Source organism: Gymnogyps californianus, chromosome 18 (assembly GCF_018139145.2).
Source record: "Gymnogyps californianus isolate 813 chromosome 18, ASM1813914v2, whole genome shotgun sequence".
Classification (NCBI taxonomy): domain Eukaryota; kingdom Metazoa; phylum Chordata; class Aves; order Accipitriformes; family Cathartidae; genus Gymnogyps; species Gymnogyps californianus.
The window spans coordinates 5,610,146-5,631,445 of NC_059488.1; the positions used below are offsets into that span (position 1 = coordinate 5,610,146).

The window sequence follows — 21,300 nt, forward strand, 5'->3', positions numbered from 1 at the left end:
GTAATTTTGCTTTAGAAGGAAATGTAAATAGCAAATATGGTTTCGATTGTAAAGAACAATGGAGACTTTTTGGGGTCTGTATGTTGTGATAGCTTTTGTATTGTCAAGATATAAGTACAAATTTCAAAAAGAAAATTCTTTAAAAATTGTAACCTTCTTTTTAGTCATGACAGGGCTATTGTTCCTTCCCAAGTCTTTGTTTAGCCCATCAAACTGATACTGAACAACCTTCCACAAATGTGGTTTCCCCTCTCCTCTTCCCTAAGGACAAGAGGCTTGGACATGTGAGCCCAGGCTTATTTCACTTCATCCGTACTCAGTGTAGCACTTAGACATGTGCTTAACATTCAGCTAGTGACAGCTATGCACATGTTTAAACCTAATTATTTAACCAAATCAAGATTTAAATTTGGAGGCGGCTGATTCAGCGAGTCCCTCACCCTATCTCACTTAAATTCGAAAGCACGTTTCTGTTAATCAGCTCCTCGCAGCAGGAAAACGTGTGGTCTCCAGCATCCTCTATTGAGGACAGTGATATCAAAAAGCACAGGTATTGACTGAGAATCTCTGCAAAAGGTTAAATATCAGCTGGAGCCGTGACTTTGCAACTTGGATCCTAAAGCTGCACCTGAAATCCTGCTGTAAATTGGGAACCTTGCCCCGTTCTTTTGGCCAAGGTCTCTGTCAATATTTCTGGAATTTTATCCTCACACTGGAGGGGATGCTGGGTACTGGCTCAGGCGACTCAGAGGAGCTTTTCAAATCCCAAAACATATTGTTCTTTTCCACCGTGCCATTCATTCATCAAGCTCCTGCATTAACTATTGCCCAGGTGAAGCCTGCAAAGCCGAGATAAGGCATGCACGCCTGCCCTCCCAGCACGCTGCCGCTCTGTGCGGGAGGGGACCACTCTCTCTCTGCCGCACTGACCCGATGCTTCGCAGCATCACTGACTGCAGGAACGTGTAAATGCCAGGGATTTGTAAAGTGGTATTATCTAAGCAAACCTGAAAATAGTTGCTTTTTCCAGGCACAGCTGAGAAGTTGGTCATGGAGAAAAAGCAGAGGTATATTGTTTTGCTCCCAGGAATCTTTCTAGTTGGCTGAAAAAACATTAGAAGTGTTTGAGGAAAAGTGAGGTACAGATCTATGGCCAGCAATGTCTCCCTTCAGCTTCAGTCAAGGCGTTCGCTTGCTTTTCATTTGGCCAGACTGTGATAGTGAAATATCAATATTTGGATAAAGGGGTAAGGAAGAAGCTTTGGATTTCTGGAAAGGAGCTACTGACTGCTTGTTCATGCTGCTGCTTCTGCTATTCAGAGGCTGGTTACTGTCTCTGTTTATGCTCTGAGTATCTGTTTAGACAGGGGGAAATGCAGCGCTGCTTTGCAGAAACACCTTGTTGAGTAGTTAGCTCTGTTCTGCCGGAATGTCATCTACTCTAGCAGCAGGGTATACCTCTATTGCCTCGCATGGACTAGCAATAAACCTGAGTTGCAAACCCCGGAGCTGAAGTCCCCTGCATTTGTGAGCTGACGCTGTTCATATCTAGCCAACATCGTAACACTTTTTTTAGTCTGGGATTGCTGATAGTGCTGCTCAGTATTGCGCGTCTCTGAGGGAAATACTGTCTTGGCTTGTGTACCCACTGATCGTGTGGCGCTGTGACCTGCTTTGCTACTGTTGCTGGAGCCTACATTAAAAATAACTCATGATTACAGGGTGCAGAATGTGACTGCAGGTGAGACTTGCAAGGACTTAACACCAGCTTTCTACTACATAGCTCTGTGGGGACCTACACAGGGATTACAGTGAGAAATGTGCCCACATAAGATATTGAAACTAGAATTTAAAAAATGCTGGGCTCTGCCCAGCCCTGAGTGTCTCGCTGCCTGCTGAGATCCCGGGCCTCAGCGCAAGCATGACTAACTGCAGCTGGAGCGTCAGCATTCGGACGTGGGGTCGCAGAGCTGTGATTTCCTGCGCCATACCAATTTGACTCCTCTTGCCTGACAACGCAACCAAAAGGGGAAACTCCTCTGTTTAGGTAGCAATGAGTCATGACACTTGGTCTTGTGGCTCATGTGCTGCAGTGGGGCTGCCCGGGCATGTCCCTGTGCTGTGACTCCCTGCGTGACCTCAGGCAAGCTGCTTTGAGATGGACATGGCAATGCCTTTGAGCCGCGTATTCATGTCCAGCTGGCTTTGGTGAAACAGTTGAGCAGATTCTCAAAAGCTCCGTCAGCTGTGAACCTGTATCTCTCTGTGCCTTGGCTGCCCATGTGCAAAGGAGCGGACAGATCTCAATTTAACCTTCTTCTTTCCTGTTTACATTGTAAAGCTACTTGGAGCTTGCACTGTTTGCACAGCCCTGGCCCAGCAGGACCTCTCCTGAGCTGTGTACTGCCATATAAATACTAACACAGACTAAAGAAAAGCTTCCTTCTCTGTTTCATGGGCTCCTAGAGATGCTGACACCGTTGATAAAGCCTTGCCTTTCACTGCACCCTCCTTACCCCATTCTTAGGACAGGTCCATGCTGCATATGCCCTTAGGACGACATTCCCCAAGACGCCTCTCTACACGCTCGCCCTGGTCCCTCTGCCCTGACATGCTCAGGGTAGGCATGCCTGGCTGTTCAGTTATTTTTGAAGCACTGAGGGTCCAAGGGGAGCTCGGGGAGCTGCGCTCAGCCCTGCCTGCAAGGCCAAGCCGCCAGGTCTGCAGGGGGAAGGCACCATGCTGTGTCTCGCGGCATTTGGCATGGGATGCTCCCTGGAGAGCTGCCAGGACCTCACTCACTCATCTCTAACCGGCCTTGTCAGTAAAAGAGAGTTTTAAAGATTTAACTAATTGACTAAATGTAGCCTTTCCTGTCAGGGCAAATTAGGGGAAGCCTTTATCCTGGGTTTCGGCCCAGAAGACTGAAGAAGATGAAGCTTGCCACATGCATTTGCGAATACAGGGTCACTTTCTCCTTCTTTAGGTCAGATGCCGATGAGATGTGTTGTGATGGGATTAGGCAGGTGACTGCTGTGAAGTGAGATTGCACTGGCAGATCCTGTGATGCTGGTGACAGGGCTCTGCTGGAAGAAACGAGGATACCATAAACAATTCCCGAGCCAGTCCTGCTGGGTTGGACCGCTGAGAACCACAGCCGTCACTGCCCTTGCTGCAGTGCTGAGTGCGGGCTGAGGGCACCCAACGGTCCCCATCTAGCTCAGAGCAGCCCAGCACTGGCAAAGAGGCTGGACAGGGCAGGACAGGCTACAAAAGACGGGTCTGGAGGGGCCAGACACATCCCACTTTCCTTCCCCAGCAGCATCTGTCCTCGAATGGAAACCTCTAACCTGGGTCATCACTGTCGTTTCCATGTCCTACTTGCCTCTGATCCCTGCTCCCTCCTTCTGTAATACCAGGGCTGAGCTATTGAATCCTTTCCCTCTGCACATCCTTCCGCTTCTTCACAAGCAGGTCACCCCATCATCTCGGATAGTAAAGATCTAATTGCACAAAATATCTGAATGGCTGCTCAAAGAGGAGGGGGGAACAGTTTGTTTTCCAGGGAGGATGAGAAGTTGAGTGGCAGGGCACTTTCCCAGGGTGCCAGTGCCATACACATGCTGATGCCTCCCTTCTCTTTGGGTGGCCCAGTATCCAGCCCAGGCAGGTCTGTGCATTTTGCTGGGTTGCTGGGTGTCCCAGTCACCCCAAGCAGCTCCCCAGATGCCTCCAAGCTCTGCTCTCCCGCTACTCCAACTTACAGTGCTGTCTGACTTGAGCTGTCAGTAGCCCTGCTTTTAAATGACCTTCTGTTTTACATCATTGTGCCTTGGGGTTTATAGGGACATGGATTAATAAAACTTTTGGTCTTTACTGCTCTCTGATCTAGTGGCCAGCGTGAGCCGGGCACTTGGGGTCTAGGGCTGGCGAGAGCTGTCGTTACATTAGTGTAGCAAAGCACCGACCTGTGAAACACCCCATTTGGTTGTGGTGTTCCCATCTGGTGCACAGTCCTTCTCTGTCCGTCTGTCCTGGAGACCAGGCTGAGCATTCTTTAGAGCTGTGTCTTCCTGGCATGCAATACAGGCTTTTGGTTATTTAATCTCTGGTACACTCAGCGGCACAGGGTTTTGCCAAGCACAGTAGAAGTTTTTGCATTATTTTATATTGACAATGTTTGTCTGCTGTAATAATTTGGCTAAGTTTCCTATACATCTTCTGCTGTTACACTGCCTTTCTTTGTGAGTCTCTCTCTCTTTGCCTGTCATACTGGAGTTGCTTTTCTAACGCATTGGCTCCCTAGCCCTGTTATTACTTTTGGCACTCACTTTGCATCCCGATTAAGCACATTGGCTCCTGTTTTCTCTATTTCCGCATTGGCCTGCTCTCAGGATTCCTCTTACCACTACATTCTAGCACCGCTCTGTGTTTTTATTTATTATTTATATTGCGGTAGCGCCTAAGAGTCCCAACTGAGCTCATGGCCTGATTATGAACATGACATGCGTTAATAGAGTCTCTTGATATGTCCTTTTTCACTGTTTTATTTTCCCTGACTATGGCTCTGTTTATTCTCTGTCAGTGTGACACACTGGTTTCTGGGGTTCGAACGGTGCAGAGGGCTGTGCGTTCAGCTCTTCTGAAATTAGCTTGAAAGCTAGATCACAGCTATCCCCTCTTCCCAGGGCTCTCCTTGCTTGGAACCCTCTGGAAGAGCAAGGACACTCCTTCCTCGAGGATGCCCGAGCTGTACCGTGAACTGTTCAATTTTAGCTAATCACATCTAGGATCGCTCACTGTCTGGACTCTTGTATGTGCCGTGAGCATTTGCAGCAGCGTGAGTGTCCCGTACACCTCCCGAGGTCTTCATGCCTGCTGCACGCACGCACGCACACACCCAGGAGCAGATGCCGGGCATAGGACCTAACATGCCAAAGCCGGCACGGCCGGCTGCGTTCCTACCAGCAGGCATATGTGTGAGCACCTGCCCGATCCTTAAGACCAGTCCATTCTTCAAATAGCAGGTAACTGTAGCTGAAGGCTTGGAGTTCAGCTGCTAGCAAATATACTCTGCTCTTTGGGAGCAGTTTGGGGCGCAGGACAATTGTGAAGGTACTATATGGTGGGGGATTATGTGCCTCTCTATATTTTGTAGCTTTATTGCCCTGATTGTGACCATGAGACAGAGTGGTATGCAAGAGTTAAGGGTAGGGGCAGTTGGCAAAGCAGGGTTTCTAGGAAGGCAGAGGTTTGCTATTAATAAGGCTCAAACTGCAAGTCTATGCATTGCAAAACTGTTGTCGTGTAACCGTTGTCTGAAAATAAGGCTGTTCCTGGCCTGCTTTTCTCCTCTCACTTTAGTTTGCAGTTCATAGTTGTTTAACAGGAATAAAAAGTATTTTGATGCTGTGTGCTGGTAACGGTGAGAAATGAAGCAACGAAATACAGAAAGGATCTTTCGAGTCCTGTGCTCCGAGCTGCTGTGCTCAACCCAACCAGGTATAGGTTGGCTTAGCCAGGACTGTTCTCATGGACTTCCCTGGTGGACAAAGCTAGGGTGACTGCTGTATTTTCTAGTCACACATATACTCTGTGTTCTTATTTTTGCCTCTCTTTTGCCTTTTTCCAGGGTGCCAGAGGGCCTGATGGACCAGTAGGCGAGCCAGGGTCACGAGGTGTCAAGGTGAGTGCCAGTGGGTGGCCAGGTTGGCCAAGGCTGCTCTTAGCTGTGTTGTGAAATGCTCTGGGCAGGATCAAGGTCACGTCCTCCTCCAGGAACAGGGATGTTCAATCACTCTGTGAGGATCAACCAGCAGAGATGAGTCTTTCGTGCAACCAGAGTAAAATCTGTCCAACATAGGCATCAGGGCCCTTGCTGCTGGGGCCTGAGACCCTGAATAGAGAGGCAGTCCACAAACACAAAAGAACCTCTGCTAAAATAATAGAGTCCCTCACAGGAATGAGAGTAGCTTTAACCGGCAGTGAGTGCGCTTGACTGTTACATCTGAATGTAGGACTCAAAAAATAAGAGCAATTTAACATGACTGGTAAAATATGACCTAAGGGAATACATATCTGTTCTGATGTACTTCACATTAATTAGATCAGGGCAAGAGATGCCTGGTGCAAAGAGAGTCTGGCAGATACCCTGCCCAGGCAGAACCTCATCCAGGGTGAGCCTGCTCCATGATAGGCTCTGAGATGGGTGCATGGGAGAGTTTCTCCCTTTGGCAGCAGCCTGATGTAAGAGTAGCGTGGCAGAGCTGGACCTTTGTCCTGGCATTGAACATCACGGACTCCATCCCCTGCATGGCACACACGGCCTTGTGAATGCAATTTGGATGGAGAATCTCCCTTATTTCATGCCCTGCCAGGCAGGGCTGAGTCTCCTGAGAATCCCAGCATCCTCCAAAGCAGTGTTTGCTCAAAAAACCGTAGGTCATGCAGCCCATTGCCCACACTCCCTGCTGGCTGGGGTGTTCCTCAGGGCAGGATGCTGGGCATTTGGCCTCTCAAAAGCTGCAGGGAGCTGGAGGGGATATTTGATGCACAAAAATGCAAGAGCAGATGGGCTGGGGCAGAAGAGCATCACCAATAGTTTGTGCTCCTGCCAACGTGTCTTTGTCTTTTTGCTTTGCAGGGCCGACCGGGGGAGCCAGGCAAGCTAGGGCCAGATGGGCTGCAGGTATGTTCCTCTCTGAGAGCCAGTGCCTGCCAAACCTGGCATGGTGTCAGTCCCCCATGGAGGTACCCACAGGTACACAGTGCCCAGGGAACTGCAGCTTCTCCTGGGCAAAGCACCGCAGGTGTCTCAGCACATTCCCAGTTGCTAATTGCTGTAACTCTGTGTTCACAGGGGAAGATGGGTGAGACTGGGGAGACAGGAGCACGTGGCTTCCCAGTAAGTGTCCATCCCTTGTGCTTCCTTTCATAACCTCAGTTTCACTCAAGTCCGTAAGTTTTGAGTCCTGGTCCAGGACGAAGAATTTGGACAGTGTCTCATGCTTATGGGGCCACTTCTCCACTCAGTTTACTGGGGCATTTATGAGATGCATGTTACTGCTGAGAGGCACGAAGGGTTGCTATGGGGTTGGAGCTGACCTTGGTGTGTTTGATTTTTCTAGGGTATCCAAGGACCTTCTGGACCTCCAGGAGCAAAAGGGGCTCTAGGCGACCCGGCAAGTGTCTTATCACTCTCTCTTCATCTGTCTTTCTTTGCACACACACAGGCATTTCATTTCTTTCTCTGTCTGTCTCTTCCCCACCACTTATTCCCATTCCCAGCTTCTCTGTCCTTGCTAACTCCAGCATGGTCAGAGGTGTGAAAGACTTGGCTAGAGTCCTAGGAGGCATGAGGAAAGTCAAGGTCAGACCCCTGGAAAGCAAAAGGGGGCCATGGATCAACCAGGGAGAGTGTAGGATAAAGCCTGGGCTGGTTTTCGGAAGGAAAGGGAGAAAAGAAGGGCAGGGTTGGGTCTGGGGCAGGGTCAAACGTAACAGGAGGAGTTGGACTGGGCTGGTAGGTAGAGCAGAAGGGGGACCAGGAGGGAGGCTGATGTCAGAACTGAGCCCACAGCTTTGGGGGAGGCACTTGGAGATGACAGGTGAAGACACAGACCTCAAGGAGGGCCAACAGACCACTGAAGCAGGAAGAGGGGTCATCTGCTCCCTGTGTCTGTGGGGACTGACCTGGACTGTGAAGGGACAGGGTAAACCAGGCATTTTCAGGTTGCCAACTGCAGTTGTTTTAGATGGCAGCCAGAGAGATGAAGGGCCTTCTGAGCTGTTTGCCTGTTAAGGTGCCTCAGCACACCCATTGCTGGCCTCTCCATCTCACTGGCCATCTCTTGCGTGCTGCGTAGCTCCACTGTGATGTGGGAGGGAACTGGTGTTTTATCTTACAGAGCATGGAAGTGATGGCCCTTCAGAAATGAAAACAGTTGTATGAAAAGAGCCTTGTGTCTCTCTTTTTCAGGGGCCACAAGGACCACAGGGGCCACCTGGGCCTTTAGGAGAAATGGGGCATAAGGTAGGTCTGATCTTTGCTCCTATTTGTTTTCCCCTTGCATCGAGAGTGGCAGGACTGAGGGAGGAGTAAATGTGCAGAGGCACATCCTTCCACACCTGGGGACACAAGCAGGAAGGATTTCCCTCAAGTCTGAAAGTCAACTTCCAAAGCAAACAGTGAAAATCAGAAATTCGAGCATCATTTTCATCACAGGCCATAGACACCCAATTGGTAGATGTGCAGACCCATCTTCACAAGAGACACATTTCAAAGCTGACCACACTGACAAGCATGTCCCAGGCATGGCTCTGCGGCCACACCAGGGACCACCTTTCTGCACCAGGGTGCAGAGTCAGACCAAATACAATAACAATGCAAACTGAAAACTGGTCTTTCCTTTCCAGCTCACTGGTGCTGTTGCTGACAAGACACAGTTTTGTCAGCCCACCTGGATTGCTGTGGCAGTCCCATCACAAGCCGCTGCAGCCAGCGGAGGAAGCTCAGAGAAATGCCTCTGCTGCTGACTGTGCTTTTGGGTTGCCGTTGCCATGAAGCGGTGGCACAAACACACCATAACCAAAGCAGCAGCAGCTGCCAAACAGTGCCCTGATGGAGTGCAGGAGATGCCTCTATGGTTTCCCCTTAACTCGTCTGCAGTCTTGGCTTGATTTCACTCCCCTTGAAGTATTATAGTCTTGGCTATTTATACCACATGTTCCAGTTCCCCTTGGGTAGCTCCTTTCCATAGGTCCCATATAGACGTGATGTTTCACTCGGTTATGAAAACAGCAGCGAAGGTGGCTTTTAATGCAGTCTACTGCAAAGTGTATGAGTCATGAAAGTTTCCATTCTCATGGCTGCTAGACTGGATGGAGCGAGCTCTCAGCGTGGTAAACCACACTGGGGAGCTGGAAAGCTGCTACCGAGCCACTCTGGATGTTGCCAATCAAGAAAGCACAGAGCTTTATTCAAATCTGTGACTCTTCCAGGAGCCTTTCTCTGCACTGGCACCTCTGGAGAAACCAAAGCAGGATTTTTGCTTTCATTGGAGCTTGAATTTTCTCATTGCGTGACTTGACCATTTGTTCGTAAACCCAATACACACCCTGCTCCCTCCTCTGCTTGAATCCATTTCAGCAAGCCAGGAACTGGCTTTATTCCCTGGGCAGCAGAGTGCTCCCTTGACTATGTGCTCTTTTTTCCTTTATTCCCAACTGTAAAGACAAGGGAGATTGTTGTCCGGAAAGCAAGTATCATAAGTAAATAAACCACTCAAATCCTTCAAAAACAAGCTTTGCGGTCCCATCTTTGGGCTTGTTTTACAGATTCTCATTCCCCATGCTTCCCAGAGGCAGTAGAAAATGTACAAAGATTAAAGCTCCCAATTGATCTTGGTACTAAAGATAGCTAATGAACGTGACCCCTCTATCACAAAGCTGCACATGGCAGCTGGACACTGAGTAAGAACAGTTTGCAAGGTCATTCTCTCATCTTCCATCTTTCTATCTGGCGTGGTTTAACCCCAGCCGGCAACTAAGCACCACACAGCCGCTCGCTCGCTCCCCCCACCCAGTGGGATGGGGGAGAGAATCGAAAAAAAGTAAAACTCGTGGGTTGAAATAAAGACAGTTTAATAGGACAGAAAGGAAGAAAACAATAATAATGATAATAATAATAAAATGACAATAATAGTACTGAAAGAATTAGAATATACAAAACAAGTGATGCACAATGCAGTTGCTCACTACTCACTGACCGATGCCCAGTCAGTTCCCAAGCAGCAATCCACCCCTCCCGGGCAACTCCCCCCAGTTCATATACTGGGCATGACGTCATGCGGTGTGGAATATCCTTTTGGCCAGTTTGGGTCAGCTGTCCTGGCTGTGCTCCCTCCCAGCTTCTTGTGCCCCTCCAGCCTTCTTGCTGGCTGGGCCTGAGAAGCTGAAAAATCCTTGACTTAGTATAAACACTACTTAGCAACAACTGAAAACATCAGTGTGTTATCAGCATTGTTCTCGTACTAAATCCAAAACATGACACTATACCAGCTACTAGGAAGAAAATTAACTCTGTCCCAGCCGAAACCAGGACACTATCTTACTTCCCATAGTTTTCCAGGTCAGGCACTCATTTTTGGCTCTCTGAAGGACGCCAAGCCCCTCTACCAGGGTCTATGCTCAGATAGATAGGGCCACGTTATCTCAGCTACCAGCTACTTCCTTTCAGCTGGCACAGCCTGGCGACAGCCCTGGGCCGGGGATTTCTGGTCCAAGCCCAGTCGTTGGCATTAGGATGTTTGCTGGCCCATTACAGCCAGAGAAAGTGGGTGATGGATGTCAAGGCTAATCGGGCGAAAGTTTGTGCTGGAGGGTTTGGTGTAACCTTGCTGTTCTTGGCTCCCTTTAGCTGTCCTGGAGCTGGCAGCACCATTGCGCTCCTGCCTTTCTGGGAGCATGGGGCCAATGGCTCAGCTGGAAGCTGTGTCATCTGGGGCAGCTGCTCCGGCGAAGGCAGGGCGATTCAAAGCGCCTGCAAACCCTGAGGCTGCGTTAACGCTTAACCCTGACTGAAACGAGACTGGTGGCGCAGAGAATGTGCTCACGCCAGTGGTAATGGAGAAGTAGGGTTTCAGGGAGCAGGGAGCAAGAGCACAGCTGAGCATTTTTGTTATCCACTGTATCAGCCAACCTGCTGGACCCTTGTGAAGGGCTTTCAAGTCTAATTCTGCACCTTTTCCCTTCTTTCCCAACTAGTCCTAGTGCTGCTCCCTGGCATGGTTTCTAACCTTAGAAAGCAGAGGAGTTGGAAGGAGTTAGAGAGAGGTGCTTGGCAGAGGAGGCTGGGGAGAGGGGAGGCATGAGAGACGAGCAGAGCCCTCCCAGGAACCAGGCACGAGGGGGTACTGGGCCTCTTTGATGCTGCGTACCCTGAGCCAGCTCCAGGGAGGTAATTACATTGCAACCAGGGCTCCGCTGTCCTAGGAGGGTTCTGCTGAAGTAATTACATCTTTGATCTTGCTTTCTACTTGGTTACAATGGGTTTTTTCATTATCTTTTTTTTTTTTTTTTTTCCCAGGGACCGCCTGGCTCAATGGGACAACCTGGCCTTGCAGGTGAACCTGGCATGAAGGTAAGAAAAACCCTTAGTGCAATTTCTCTGTCAGACCAGGGAGATAATAGCAAATTCTGTTCCTGCAGGATTGGGTAACAGTGCAGGTTCACCTTCCAGCAGCCAAAGCAGACAGCATATTGAACAAAAGATAAAGCTTAAAAAATAAAATGGGGTTAACTTTAAGCCCTTGGTTAGAAATTCCTGAGCCCCATCCCAAGGGGGAGGCTGTCGGTGCTGGGGAGAAGCACCGTCCCAGGGATCTTGTGCCTCAAGAGCTGTGAAGGGCCTTGGAAATGGAGCTCGACTCTTTTGCAGATCCAAAATCTGAGTGGAGAGGGGAGTTCTCGAGACCCAGAGATCTAGGCAGCTTCTAATTTGAAGCAAAAAGGTCTTAGCAAGGTCCCAAACTTAAAAATACCCTTAGACAAGGTCCTGCCACAGTTTCCAGCCTCAGAGGACTGAACTCCTCTAATGGTTATGGGGGAAGGGTGCCCTGCTCTAGAGCCATGAATGCACCTTCTTGTCCACATGGAAAGGCCTATAAAAACCATCTCTTTGTTTGAATAAGATCCCTGTGCTGAGCAGCTCAGAGGGGTTTTTATTTTATCCTAACCCCCTTTCCGCTTGGTTTGAAGGTTTGCTTCTGCATGCAGAGCTTTTGAACAGACTTTATGTAGGGATTAAATGCATTTTCCTCTTTGCTGTTCTTCACTCCCCACCCCCAGCCCCATCCTTTGCCATGTTTTCCTTGGCAAATCTTCTGACACTTCACTGGAGCTACCATGTCTTTGGCATCCTGATACGGCACGAGTGTTTCAGCTCCCGTGCTCCTGGCTGCCCTCCTCAGGCACACGACACGATGATTTGCACAAACACCCCTTTACCCACTGTCAGTGCAACACGTCCTTGCCGGGCAGCTGGGGAGCAAGAGTCCCATGCTGCTCCTTCTCCTAAGCTGGGAGGTGCTGGGACAGGCTGGGGTTGCTTTGGGCAGTCATCGCTTGCAGACCAGTTTGCTGCGAGATAGGTGTATGGATAGGTCAAACCTTTTTCCCCTTATGCCTCTGCATTTCCTGAGCTCTCTTCCTTGCAAAGCGGTTAGCTTGGATGGGCGCACATGGGAGGCAGCTGCCCTACGGCCGTTGTACCCCCAGTGCTAAACTGCAACCTCGCAGCCTGTCGCCAAGATCCATTTGTTTGCCAGCTCCGACACCTTCAGTTCACTCATTTTGGTGCCGCCAAAGATTCAGGTTCTTCTCCGCCCTCCTCAGTCGTGCTGGGGCTCAAAGAGCTGTCGATTTGCTTCTCCCTTGTTCTGGTTGCATCTGCTGCAATGCTGCATTGCACCCAGCATTGCTGCTTTTCTGCCGAAGGGCCGTGCCGAGGGAATATCTTCTGGCTCTGAAGCTGCAGGCAGCATAAACCACTCCTCGACCCCTGTCCTGTCGAGCGTCATTGCAACAGAGCCTGCGAGGTGTGTGCTGGCCCTATGCGAGCAGAGGCGCTGGTGATGCCAACCTGTCCTTTGGACCCCCTTGCAAACTGAAGTGAAGGTGTTTGTGTGGGAGAAGGAAAGAAAAAGTCAAAATGAGAGGTGCGACGGGAAGTGCTTCATGCTCGCTTGCTGTCAGTAAACAGCTTGTCTCCATGTCTGTGGTTCCTTCTTTTTAGGGTGATCCTGGCCAGTTGGGAGTCCCTGGAGAGCAAGGCCTCGTTGGCCAGAGAGTGAGTACGATCGCCTTCTGGTAGGACTTCTGTGCCTTATCAGTTCCCCGGAGGCTCTGTTCCCTGTTCACCCACAGCCTGGGCAGACAGACCCCTGCTCTGGGCATCCCGTAACCCTTATGGCCCTTGTTTCTTCTGCGGGTGGTGGTGGAAACACCTTCCTCGCTGAGCCTGTCAGCTTGACCTCACCAGCCTACGTGAGCCTCTCCGATGCTACAGTGCCGCTTTGCAAAGTGCTGTGACAACCTCGCGTATGAAAGGGGCAGTGTGGGAACAGACCCCTCCTGTTCGCCGGGAGGGTGCAGTCTGCACGGGGCAGGGAGACGCTGGAGCGGAAGGCGGGCGTTAAGCAGGGAAACACTGGCTACACTATGCACGCGTGGGAGGGAGCCAGGGACGGGATGAATGCATGGATTGAAGCCGGCGGTGGCTCTTGTCCCTTCTCAGGACTAAGGTCAGTTGTTGGAGCAGGACGGGGAAGCCCCAGGTTAAATGAATACAGACTGAGCCTCCTTTTCAACACAGGGAAGGAGGTTTTCCCACAGGCCAGCAGTGCGGTCTGTGGAGGAGAAACTATTGCTCAGAATAAAGCAAGAGGCTGAATTCCTGCTCTTGCTCCAGGAACAGCTTGTTCAGCATTAGGGTATGAGTTAGGACATGTGTCAAAGTGCAGGGCTGGGCTCCTGTCGCTGCAGCCTGACTCGCTGCCGTGAGTCAGCTGCAGAAAGCATGGGAAAAAAGCACATTTAGGCACAGCCTTATGGTGCTTGCTTCTGTCTTGCAGGGAGAATCGGGACTGGAAGGGGACAGTGGGCCACCCGGGCCAGATGGCGTCAAGGTAAACCTCGATCTCATGGCATGTTTCAGCTCTCACACACATCTCTGTGCTCTCAGGCCCCTGTGATTCCTGGGGCCAGGCTGAAGCCAAGGGCGTTATTGGGTCCTCTGTGCAATAAGCCTCTGCCCTGGTCCCTCTAAGGATTTTTTTTTTCTGCAAGCACACATAACGGACTCCTCCTGTTTCACTCCTCTGCCCACATTTTTGGCATCTGATCAGATCTCCAAAAAGGTCAAGTTCTTCAAAATCTAGTTTCCAACAATTTGTCTGTTTTATTTGAGCCTTTACAGATTAAATTTCCAACTAACCAGGAATTCCTGGGCCTGGCAGGGGAAATCAAGAATTGTCCATTGCTCTCCCCTGCACTACTGACCAGAACATTGTTAGCAAGTAAAGAAACCAGATCCCCTTCCTCTTGGCAAAGCCCCAGGTGCTCGCTCAGGGCTTGCATTGCACTTTATATCTAGCTGCTGTGAGTTTGCTACCTTGCCTTTGGAACAGGACTCTGATTTCTGTCCCTGCACAGCTGACCTTTCCAAACAGGCCGACAGTTTTGTTCCATGGAAAGAAAAAGCAGCTGGTCCCACAACAATGCAGTTTATGGCTTCATTCTAGTTTAACTATTTGCCGTGTGTCTCTGCTTCTGCTTATCTCTGAATGTTGGACCAAAAGACTCTTCCTTAAAGGCAGTCAAGGCTTCTGTATTCTCTTGCTGCCACTAGCTGTCCCCAAGAACTCTTGAACTAAACCAGATCTTTTCAACTTGAATGTGTCTGGACAGTAGAAGAGCCGCTGGTCACTGCAGGAGCATTTGTTTAACTAGAAGAGATGTTGCTGTGCTCTCACTAACGCAGATGCAAGTGGAGAACGACTCTGTCAAGGCTGGTTGGTTGCACAAGCGTAGATGCTGCTGTCAGCACAGAATTGGCCTTTTTGATTGTCTCTGTAAAATTTTGTGCCATTAATTATAAGAACGGTGATTTGACATGATACCTACTGCTCGGACCACAAATCCTTTGCAGGGGCAAGATGACACTGTTTCGCAGAGTGTTTATTTGAGCCCTGGGCTGATTCCTCTTTGGCAGCAAGAGCCAAGCGGCCGCTCCAGACAAACCCGTCCTATTAAAAATCTTTCAGCATCCCGAGCCCAGGGCTTCTGGGTGAGGCAAGGGAGACTTTCAGATCTTGTCTGCCTGTCTCATTCACGTGGGAGGTTCAGGCCTTATTGCAGGGGAAGCAAAGGGGTTCAGATTACCCTGTGTAATGGGGGAGTTCCTTCTCCTCCAGCTAAGAGACTTTAAAAAAAAGAAACCTGGTTTTGCTCATTTTGTTAAATGTCAAGTATATTATGACTCATCCTCATTCATCCTTTTGCTTGCAGGCTCTCTTCCCCTCAGACTCCTGAAATATTAATTATGTGGTGGGTTTTTTTTCCTTGCAAGAGCCATGTACAGTGACCCATGTGTTGTGTGGGTATGAAAAGCTCCCACCCTCCTCTCTTCCACAGGGAGACAAAGGAGAGCAAGGCCTGGAAGGAGAGAAAGGAGAAAAAGGCAACGAAGGACTGAAGGGAAAAGAAGGGCCTCCTGGATATCCCGGCATCACAGGTGTCCGAGTGAGTCTGCAAAACCAGCCCTGCTCGCCCCCGTAGCCAGTCCATGGGTTTCCTGTAGCAATTAGTGCTCTCCTCCCCGAGCTGCCTGGGCAGCCGTGTGTGTATCTCAGATCGCCGGGGTACGGGTATTGGCCCAACACAGCTCCTGCACTCTCCAGAGGGTCACCTGCACTCTGGTTTCCAAATTAACAGTTGCATCTTGCCCCGAAAGGGTCAGCAGAGCTCTTGTCTAAATCCCTACATTCAAGATGACGTTAACCTGCCCGATGGCTGCAGCGTGAGCCCGGAGGGGCAGCGTGTGCTCCCCAGCTCCGGCATCGGGGCATAGCTGGCACACGCCGAGCTCTGGGCTGCAGAAGGCAAACCAGCTCGTCTGAAGAGACGAGATCCTTTTGCAACAAGAGGACGAAAGAAAATTTGCAGTCTTGTGTCTGGGAGGCTGGGTTGCATTTAAACCCTAGTAAGAAATAAATAGGCTTTTTATTTTTTATTTCTTTTTTTCTTTTTTCTTTTTTATTTTTTGACAAGGGTAGTAATTACTGTAGACTTTAACACTACTGTAGACTTTAACACTACTGTAACAGGGCATACCATGTTGCAGCAAAACACCTGGGGGCGGATTGAGAAGGAGGTGCAGGCAGTGAACAAGGACACTGCTTAGGGCAGGAGGTCATCTGAGATGTGACTTGTTGCAAATGTTGTCGTGAAGTATGTTATTTTTGCGAAAAACTACATCCAGGAGACGGTTTGGTCTTTCATTCAGGATACACACTTGAGATGTGGATCACTTTTCTGGTCTGCCGTAGGCTTTGGGACACTGTGCCTCTCTACTGCATCTGTAAAATGGACCACCTCGCAGGGTATTAGAGAGGGATGTACAGAGGACCGCGAGGAGCTGAGTTTCCCCTGGCTGCCACAGCTGGCCTTGGCCTGGAGTTTGGCAATGGCCAGCTTTTGCCTTCTCTCACTTCTGTTTGATGATTACTTGCTTACTTCTGGTTTTCCCTTCTAAGGTTTCCCCCTTAACTATAGAAAGCAAATACAAGAAATTAGCAGAAAATTATTCCTGAATCCTCAATGAATATCCTAGGCATGTCTGGTTTGCTTGGAGGTCTGATCTCAGTGCCATGGAAAGAAAAAACGTGATTCTGGCTCCGAGATGAGAGCTGCGGGGCCAGAGGAGTCAGGCAGGGTCTGGCCTGGGGCTCGTTCGGTGGTGCCAGATGGAGGATAGCTCTGCCCAGTGCCCCAGTGGGCTGCTCTGCAAGCCAAGTGAGGCCCTTCTGCTTGAAATGTGGAGTTTATCAGCTTGACGACATGATTTATTCATTGTAATTATTGTTGTGGATCAAAGTTGTCAGAAGTGTGGACTCGCAAGGCTCTTTCTGCGAAGTGATAGCCCGGCTGAGTCGGATGCAGCCAGCCTGACCGGAGCGGCCGTGCTCGCCTGTAGCACAAGTCTTATTTCTCGTGCAGCCGGAGAACACAGCGGCTCTTACCCCACACGTCTCTGGGAGGCATGCAAGCAGCCCTGGCATGTCAGGAGGAACAAGTAGCCCAAGTTTGACCAAGTTTGATGGCAGCTCTGAAATCCCTGCCCGGGATGGGTGGGAGGCAGCAGGGCAGGCAGGTACTTCTGAGCGCTGGGTGAATGCTCGATGTTGAAGCATGTTGTTTTTCCCTTTGGTGACGTTGTGGCTGGCTAAAAGGAAGGCAGGGAGAAGGGTGTGAGGGGATGGAAGCAGCAAAGGGGCTAGATTTGTGTTATTTTTGGGCTGAGGTTGGGATTTGAGCACTGACTCGACTAGAAAGTGGAAACATTGGCTTAATACTGCGGTGCAGCACCATAAACGTGCAGAATAAGGCTGTAGTCCTGCCCCGAATAAGGCCATCCTTGGCCACAGCCCCCTGTACCCACAGGGAGCTCTTTGCAGGATTGGGACTGTACCACAGGCATGGGGTGGTCCCCAATATCCCAGCTCCCTCCCGGCTGCAGGCTGGCACAGCTGGACAGCCACCCTCAGCGCCCGGCCCTCCATGTGCTGTGCTTCTGGCTGGTTCATGTGTTTATATTGTGCATGTTTTAAGAACCAATAAAAATACTAAAATCATGCAAAAGCCATATTAAGTTATAGAGTATAAAATATAGATTCTCTCAGACTCCGTCCCTGCTGTTTGCCAGCATGTCCCTGGGAACATGATGCCGTTTTCTGTTTTATTTAAAAAAAAAAAAGAGTCAACAGAGCCAAGATTCCTGCTCATAATCACTCCCTTTTGTTTTTTTTACTGCAGTGTGCTATATTTCCATCTACTATTTTAATATGCTGCTTTGTGTATCCTTATGTCTAAACTCAAGCAGACTTTCAGAGACCCGCATAGGCTCCAGATAGCACTGCCTCCCCTGCCAAATGCCTGGCCATTACCTAATACATAGGTTGGTGTTCCTGTACTCACTGAGGTAATTTAAGGATGAAAGTCCTCTGACAGAAGTACAAATAATTTTTCTCTTCCCATTTTTTCTCTGACACTTTTATCCTACCTTCCCATGGAGAAAATGTACAAATATTAGTGGGGTCTTCCTTAGATTTCTGCCAAGATAAAGTTTACAGCTCCGAGATGCAAACCACTAGAGATAACTGCAACCCCCTCCTTTTCAGCTGAGGGTTGGAAGCTGGAATATCAAGTTAACCCATCCTCTGCAAGACATGCCTCAAAAGCCCCCACAGGCACAGCCCACCACAGACGTGTACAATGGACAGAAGTTTTTAAGGCTGCTGGACAAAGATAACAAAAATCTTGTCAGGGAAAAATCCTGAAGGTATTCACCGAAGGGCAAATGCCAAGGTTGCACAGTGACAAACTCCTGTCCGGGATTTGTAGGGTGGCATGGCAATCGCCTGGGGAAGGTGTGGAGGCACTTGCATTTCAGGGAGGAGGCATGTTGGGTTTGGCTGTGCTGCAGATACTGTGTGTTTACGCATTACGCATGTTGCATATGGTTTTAATACATCTGATGTGATAGCGTTATGCTGTCCAATACTCAGTTTAGATGGTTTTAAAGAGAACTTCGTCTTTAGCTATTGCATCTTCATTTGGTCTCTCCTGACATGACACCCAGGAGTCCTTACCTCCGTGCTTCATTGCATTCCTGCCTGGATCCACTGACTTTTCCCTGGTCTAGAGATGTGTGCTTCTGCTCCAATATTGTTGAGATATCCTGCTCATCTACAAAGGGGACAGGGGAGATGCTGATGCTTCTGTGCCGTTAGTGGGAGAGACACACACAAGGATCTGTCTAGTTACCTGTGCCAACAAACTGACCTCCCTCTGGGAGTGTGTAGCTCATCTTCTGCTTCTGGAACAGATTCATATTAGCTCGAGGAAGCTGATGCCCATCTGCCGTCGTGGACATAGAGATAAGCTTCTCCTACGCCTTGGCTTGGCCCTGTGTTGCCCTCTGCCTCAGCACTAGAGGGGACCCACAGAGACGTGCCCTCCACGAACAGCGACGGCCTCTGGAAAAACCCTTTTCATCACAAATCCCTGCAGCTACACCACTTCTTGAAGATTTTTCCTTAACAGCAGGGACATGTTTAGTCTTAATCTTTATTTTGCTTATGTCTAAAGGAATGTGACACTTCAGTATCAAGTGTCCTCTTGACAGATGTAGGAAATGAGGCGCCTGATTGCTCTGAAATGATCTGCCTTTATTGCTGGTACATTTTCAGCCCATTTTGCACGTACTGGCCTGGGGCAAAGGCCTGGTGCTAGCAGCACCCCGTGTAGCCGCAGAGCAGGTAGAAGCTGGCAAACTTGGCAGGTTACGTACAAGCTTGCACACCACGTGGCGACAGGCCAGCGCAAGGGATGGAAAGAGGTTAGCAGTTCTTCGGTCTACAGTCGTAGAGCTCCCTGGGAGACGGCGGGATGTACTGGAGCACCTTCACAGGTGCTAAAGCTGGAGGAAGCATAAAGGGTCTGTGCTGCCCTTCTGGGTCATGCAGAAGAGAGACATTCATCCGGCGATCAATCCCTACAGCAGGGACAAGTCTGGCTTTACTGAGCAAAGTTCTATTTTCCAGAAAACCGTCCCGATGCTGATACAACTTTACCAACTGAGCACAACCAAACTTCCCTCGGTGCTCAGGAAACATTTTTCAGCGATCGTTAGCTTTAACTTGGCTCAGCCATTTCTAGTATTAACATATCTGAAAACCGGTTTCCACTGTGGTTTTAAATCTCAAACAAAAGCAGCAGGGAGGCCCCAGCCGAGTCTCCAGGGGTAGTTTGTACATGTTTCAAAGCCAGTGGATTTCAGCAAACAAACCTGGCAACTGAGATGGTCCATGAGTCTCACAGCTGTGGCTGGCAGGACTCGAGGCAGCTGGAGCTGAGATATGCGAGTATCCGCTATCTTTTGGTCACTTTGTCCAAGTTCACACTGCTCTGTTCAATTCCAGTTCCTGCTCAGCAGACGGATGGGCCAGTTGTCCCCCCGGTCATAAGAGAGAAATCAGAGCACCTGAAACACTAACACACAGCTGAGTGCAAGATCCACTTAGATTTCAAAAATCACATCAGAGGTGTGCACCTTTCCTGAGCTGCTGTCTCGCATATTATCTCCTCCCACTGGTTTCCATCATCTTCTAATACAAGCTTGTTGCCTTCACTTGATCTTCACTCTCTTCTAGACTTGGCCATTTGACCTCTGGTTGGCTTGTGTGAGCAGCAAAGAGCTGAAAATCTCTTTCCCTTGCAGAGCACCGGGGACTGTTTGGGCATCTCCATTCAGAGAGACTGGCTGGAGACACAGATCCTGGGGTCAACAGTGTGGGGAGCAGGAGCAGTTGTCCTCCCCTGGAGATCCAGACTTTCTGTACAGGCGAGGACATACAAGGACATGTCTCTGCAGTTTGTAGGGAGACTGGAAGATACAATGGCCCGTCAAACCCTGGCAAGGCATCCATCAGCAATGCAAGTGTCACGGTGTAGTTTGCCAAAATGAAAAGGTAATTTATCTGCCGACCTGTAAGTGTATGAGGGGATAGTGCCACGGAGCCTGAAATACCCAAAGAGCGTTGTTGGAGAGTAAGGTGCGTTTACAAAGGATCTGGCTGCCAATCAATCCTGCTTTTCACAACAGAGGATGATAAGAGCCAACGGTTGAAGTCACTGGTAATGCAACCAGCAACCTGGACACAGGCAAGTGGTCCCTGAGAGCAAGCCCCCCCAAAAGTGCTCCTCTCCGCTGCTTCTCCACTCCACCTACAGAAAATACGGCATTTCAGCCCTTCCCTCGGAGGACAACTGATCCACCGGTGGCTGTGCGAAAGGCCCAAGCCAGTTGGCAGGAGCGAGGTGGTGGGTTTCCAGCTGTGCTCCGTAGCTGCGCACTGTGGTTTTCGTAATGCGCTGGTTGTCATACAAAGCAGACATCTGATAGCGAGGTTTTTACAGTTCCAGGAAAGCAATTGGAGAGCCTGTAGGTAATGAAATACAACATGCTCTGAAACAAGAAAATCCCTCGTTGTTCAGCAAAACCGGGAGCTGAGTTCTTTTCTTTTTCCACTTTCTTTTTAACCTGAAATCCTATCTGCAGTGTCATTCAAGCCACGTCAGGACTCGGAAAGCTTTGAGCCAGACACTCCAAGGGTATAAATTGCCATAAACAGTTACATCAGTGAAGATGTGGCTGCATGTGCCAGCCCTGCTGCGTGGTGCAGACGTGGACCAGCAGACCAAAAGAGCTCTAAGGGCTGGTAAATCCTTTTGCTCTGATGCGACAAGGTCTAAAGTCCTTTCGTTTGCTCTCCAAGAGGGTAGAGTGATGGAGCTGGGCTGGGGTGGAGATCTGAGAAGATTTTTTGAGGGAACTCACAGTGCTTTGAAAAGGATAAAGCCACTATCCAGCCCAGTACCGAGTGCTGGGTGAACTTGTGGCTCTTGGCCCCGGCGCTGTGGTCTCAGCCACATCGCTCCCCAGAGTGGCAGCAACTCCAC

At 49.7% G+C, this 21,300-nt stretch overlaps 1 protein-coding gene across 1 annotated transcript in view; it reads left to right on the forward strand.

The window, feature by feature from the left end:
• Positions 1–21,300, forward strand: part of COL27A1 (collagen type XXVII alpha 1 chain) — a 212,037-nt gene that overhangs the window by 158,105 nt on the left and 32,632 nt on the right. Inside the window, 9 exon segments of the mRNA XM_050907800.1 lie at positions 5,633–5,686; positions 6,644–6,688; positions 6,860–6,904; positions 7,128–7,181; positions 7,979–8,032; positions 11,087–11,140; positions 12,794–12,847; positions 13,632–13,685; positions 15,193–15,300. Coding sequence (XP_050763757.1) covers positions 5,633–5,686; positions 6,644–6,688; positions 6,860–6,904; positions 7,128–7,181; positions 7,979–8,032; positions 11,087–11,140; positions 12,794–12,847; positions 13,632–13,685; positions 15,193–15,300 — 522 coding nt within the window.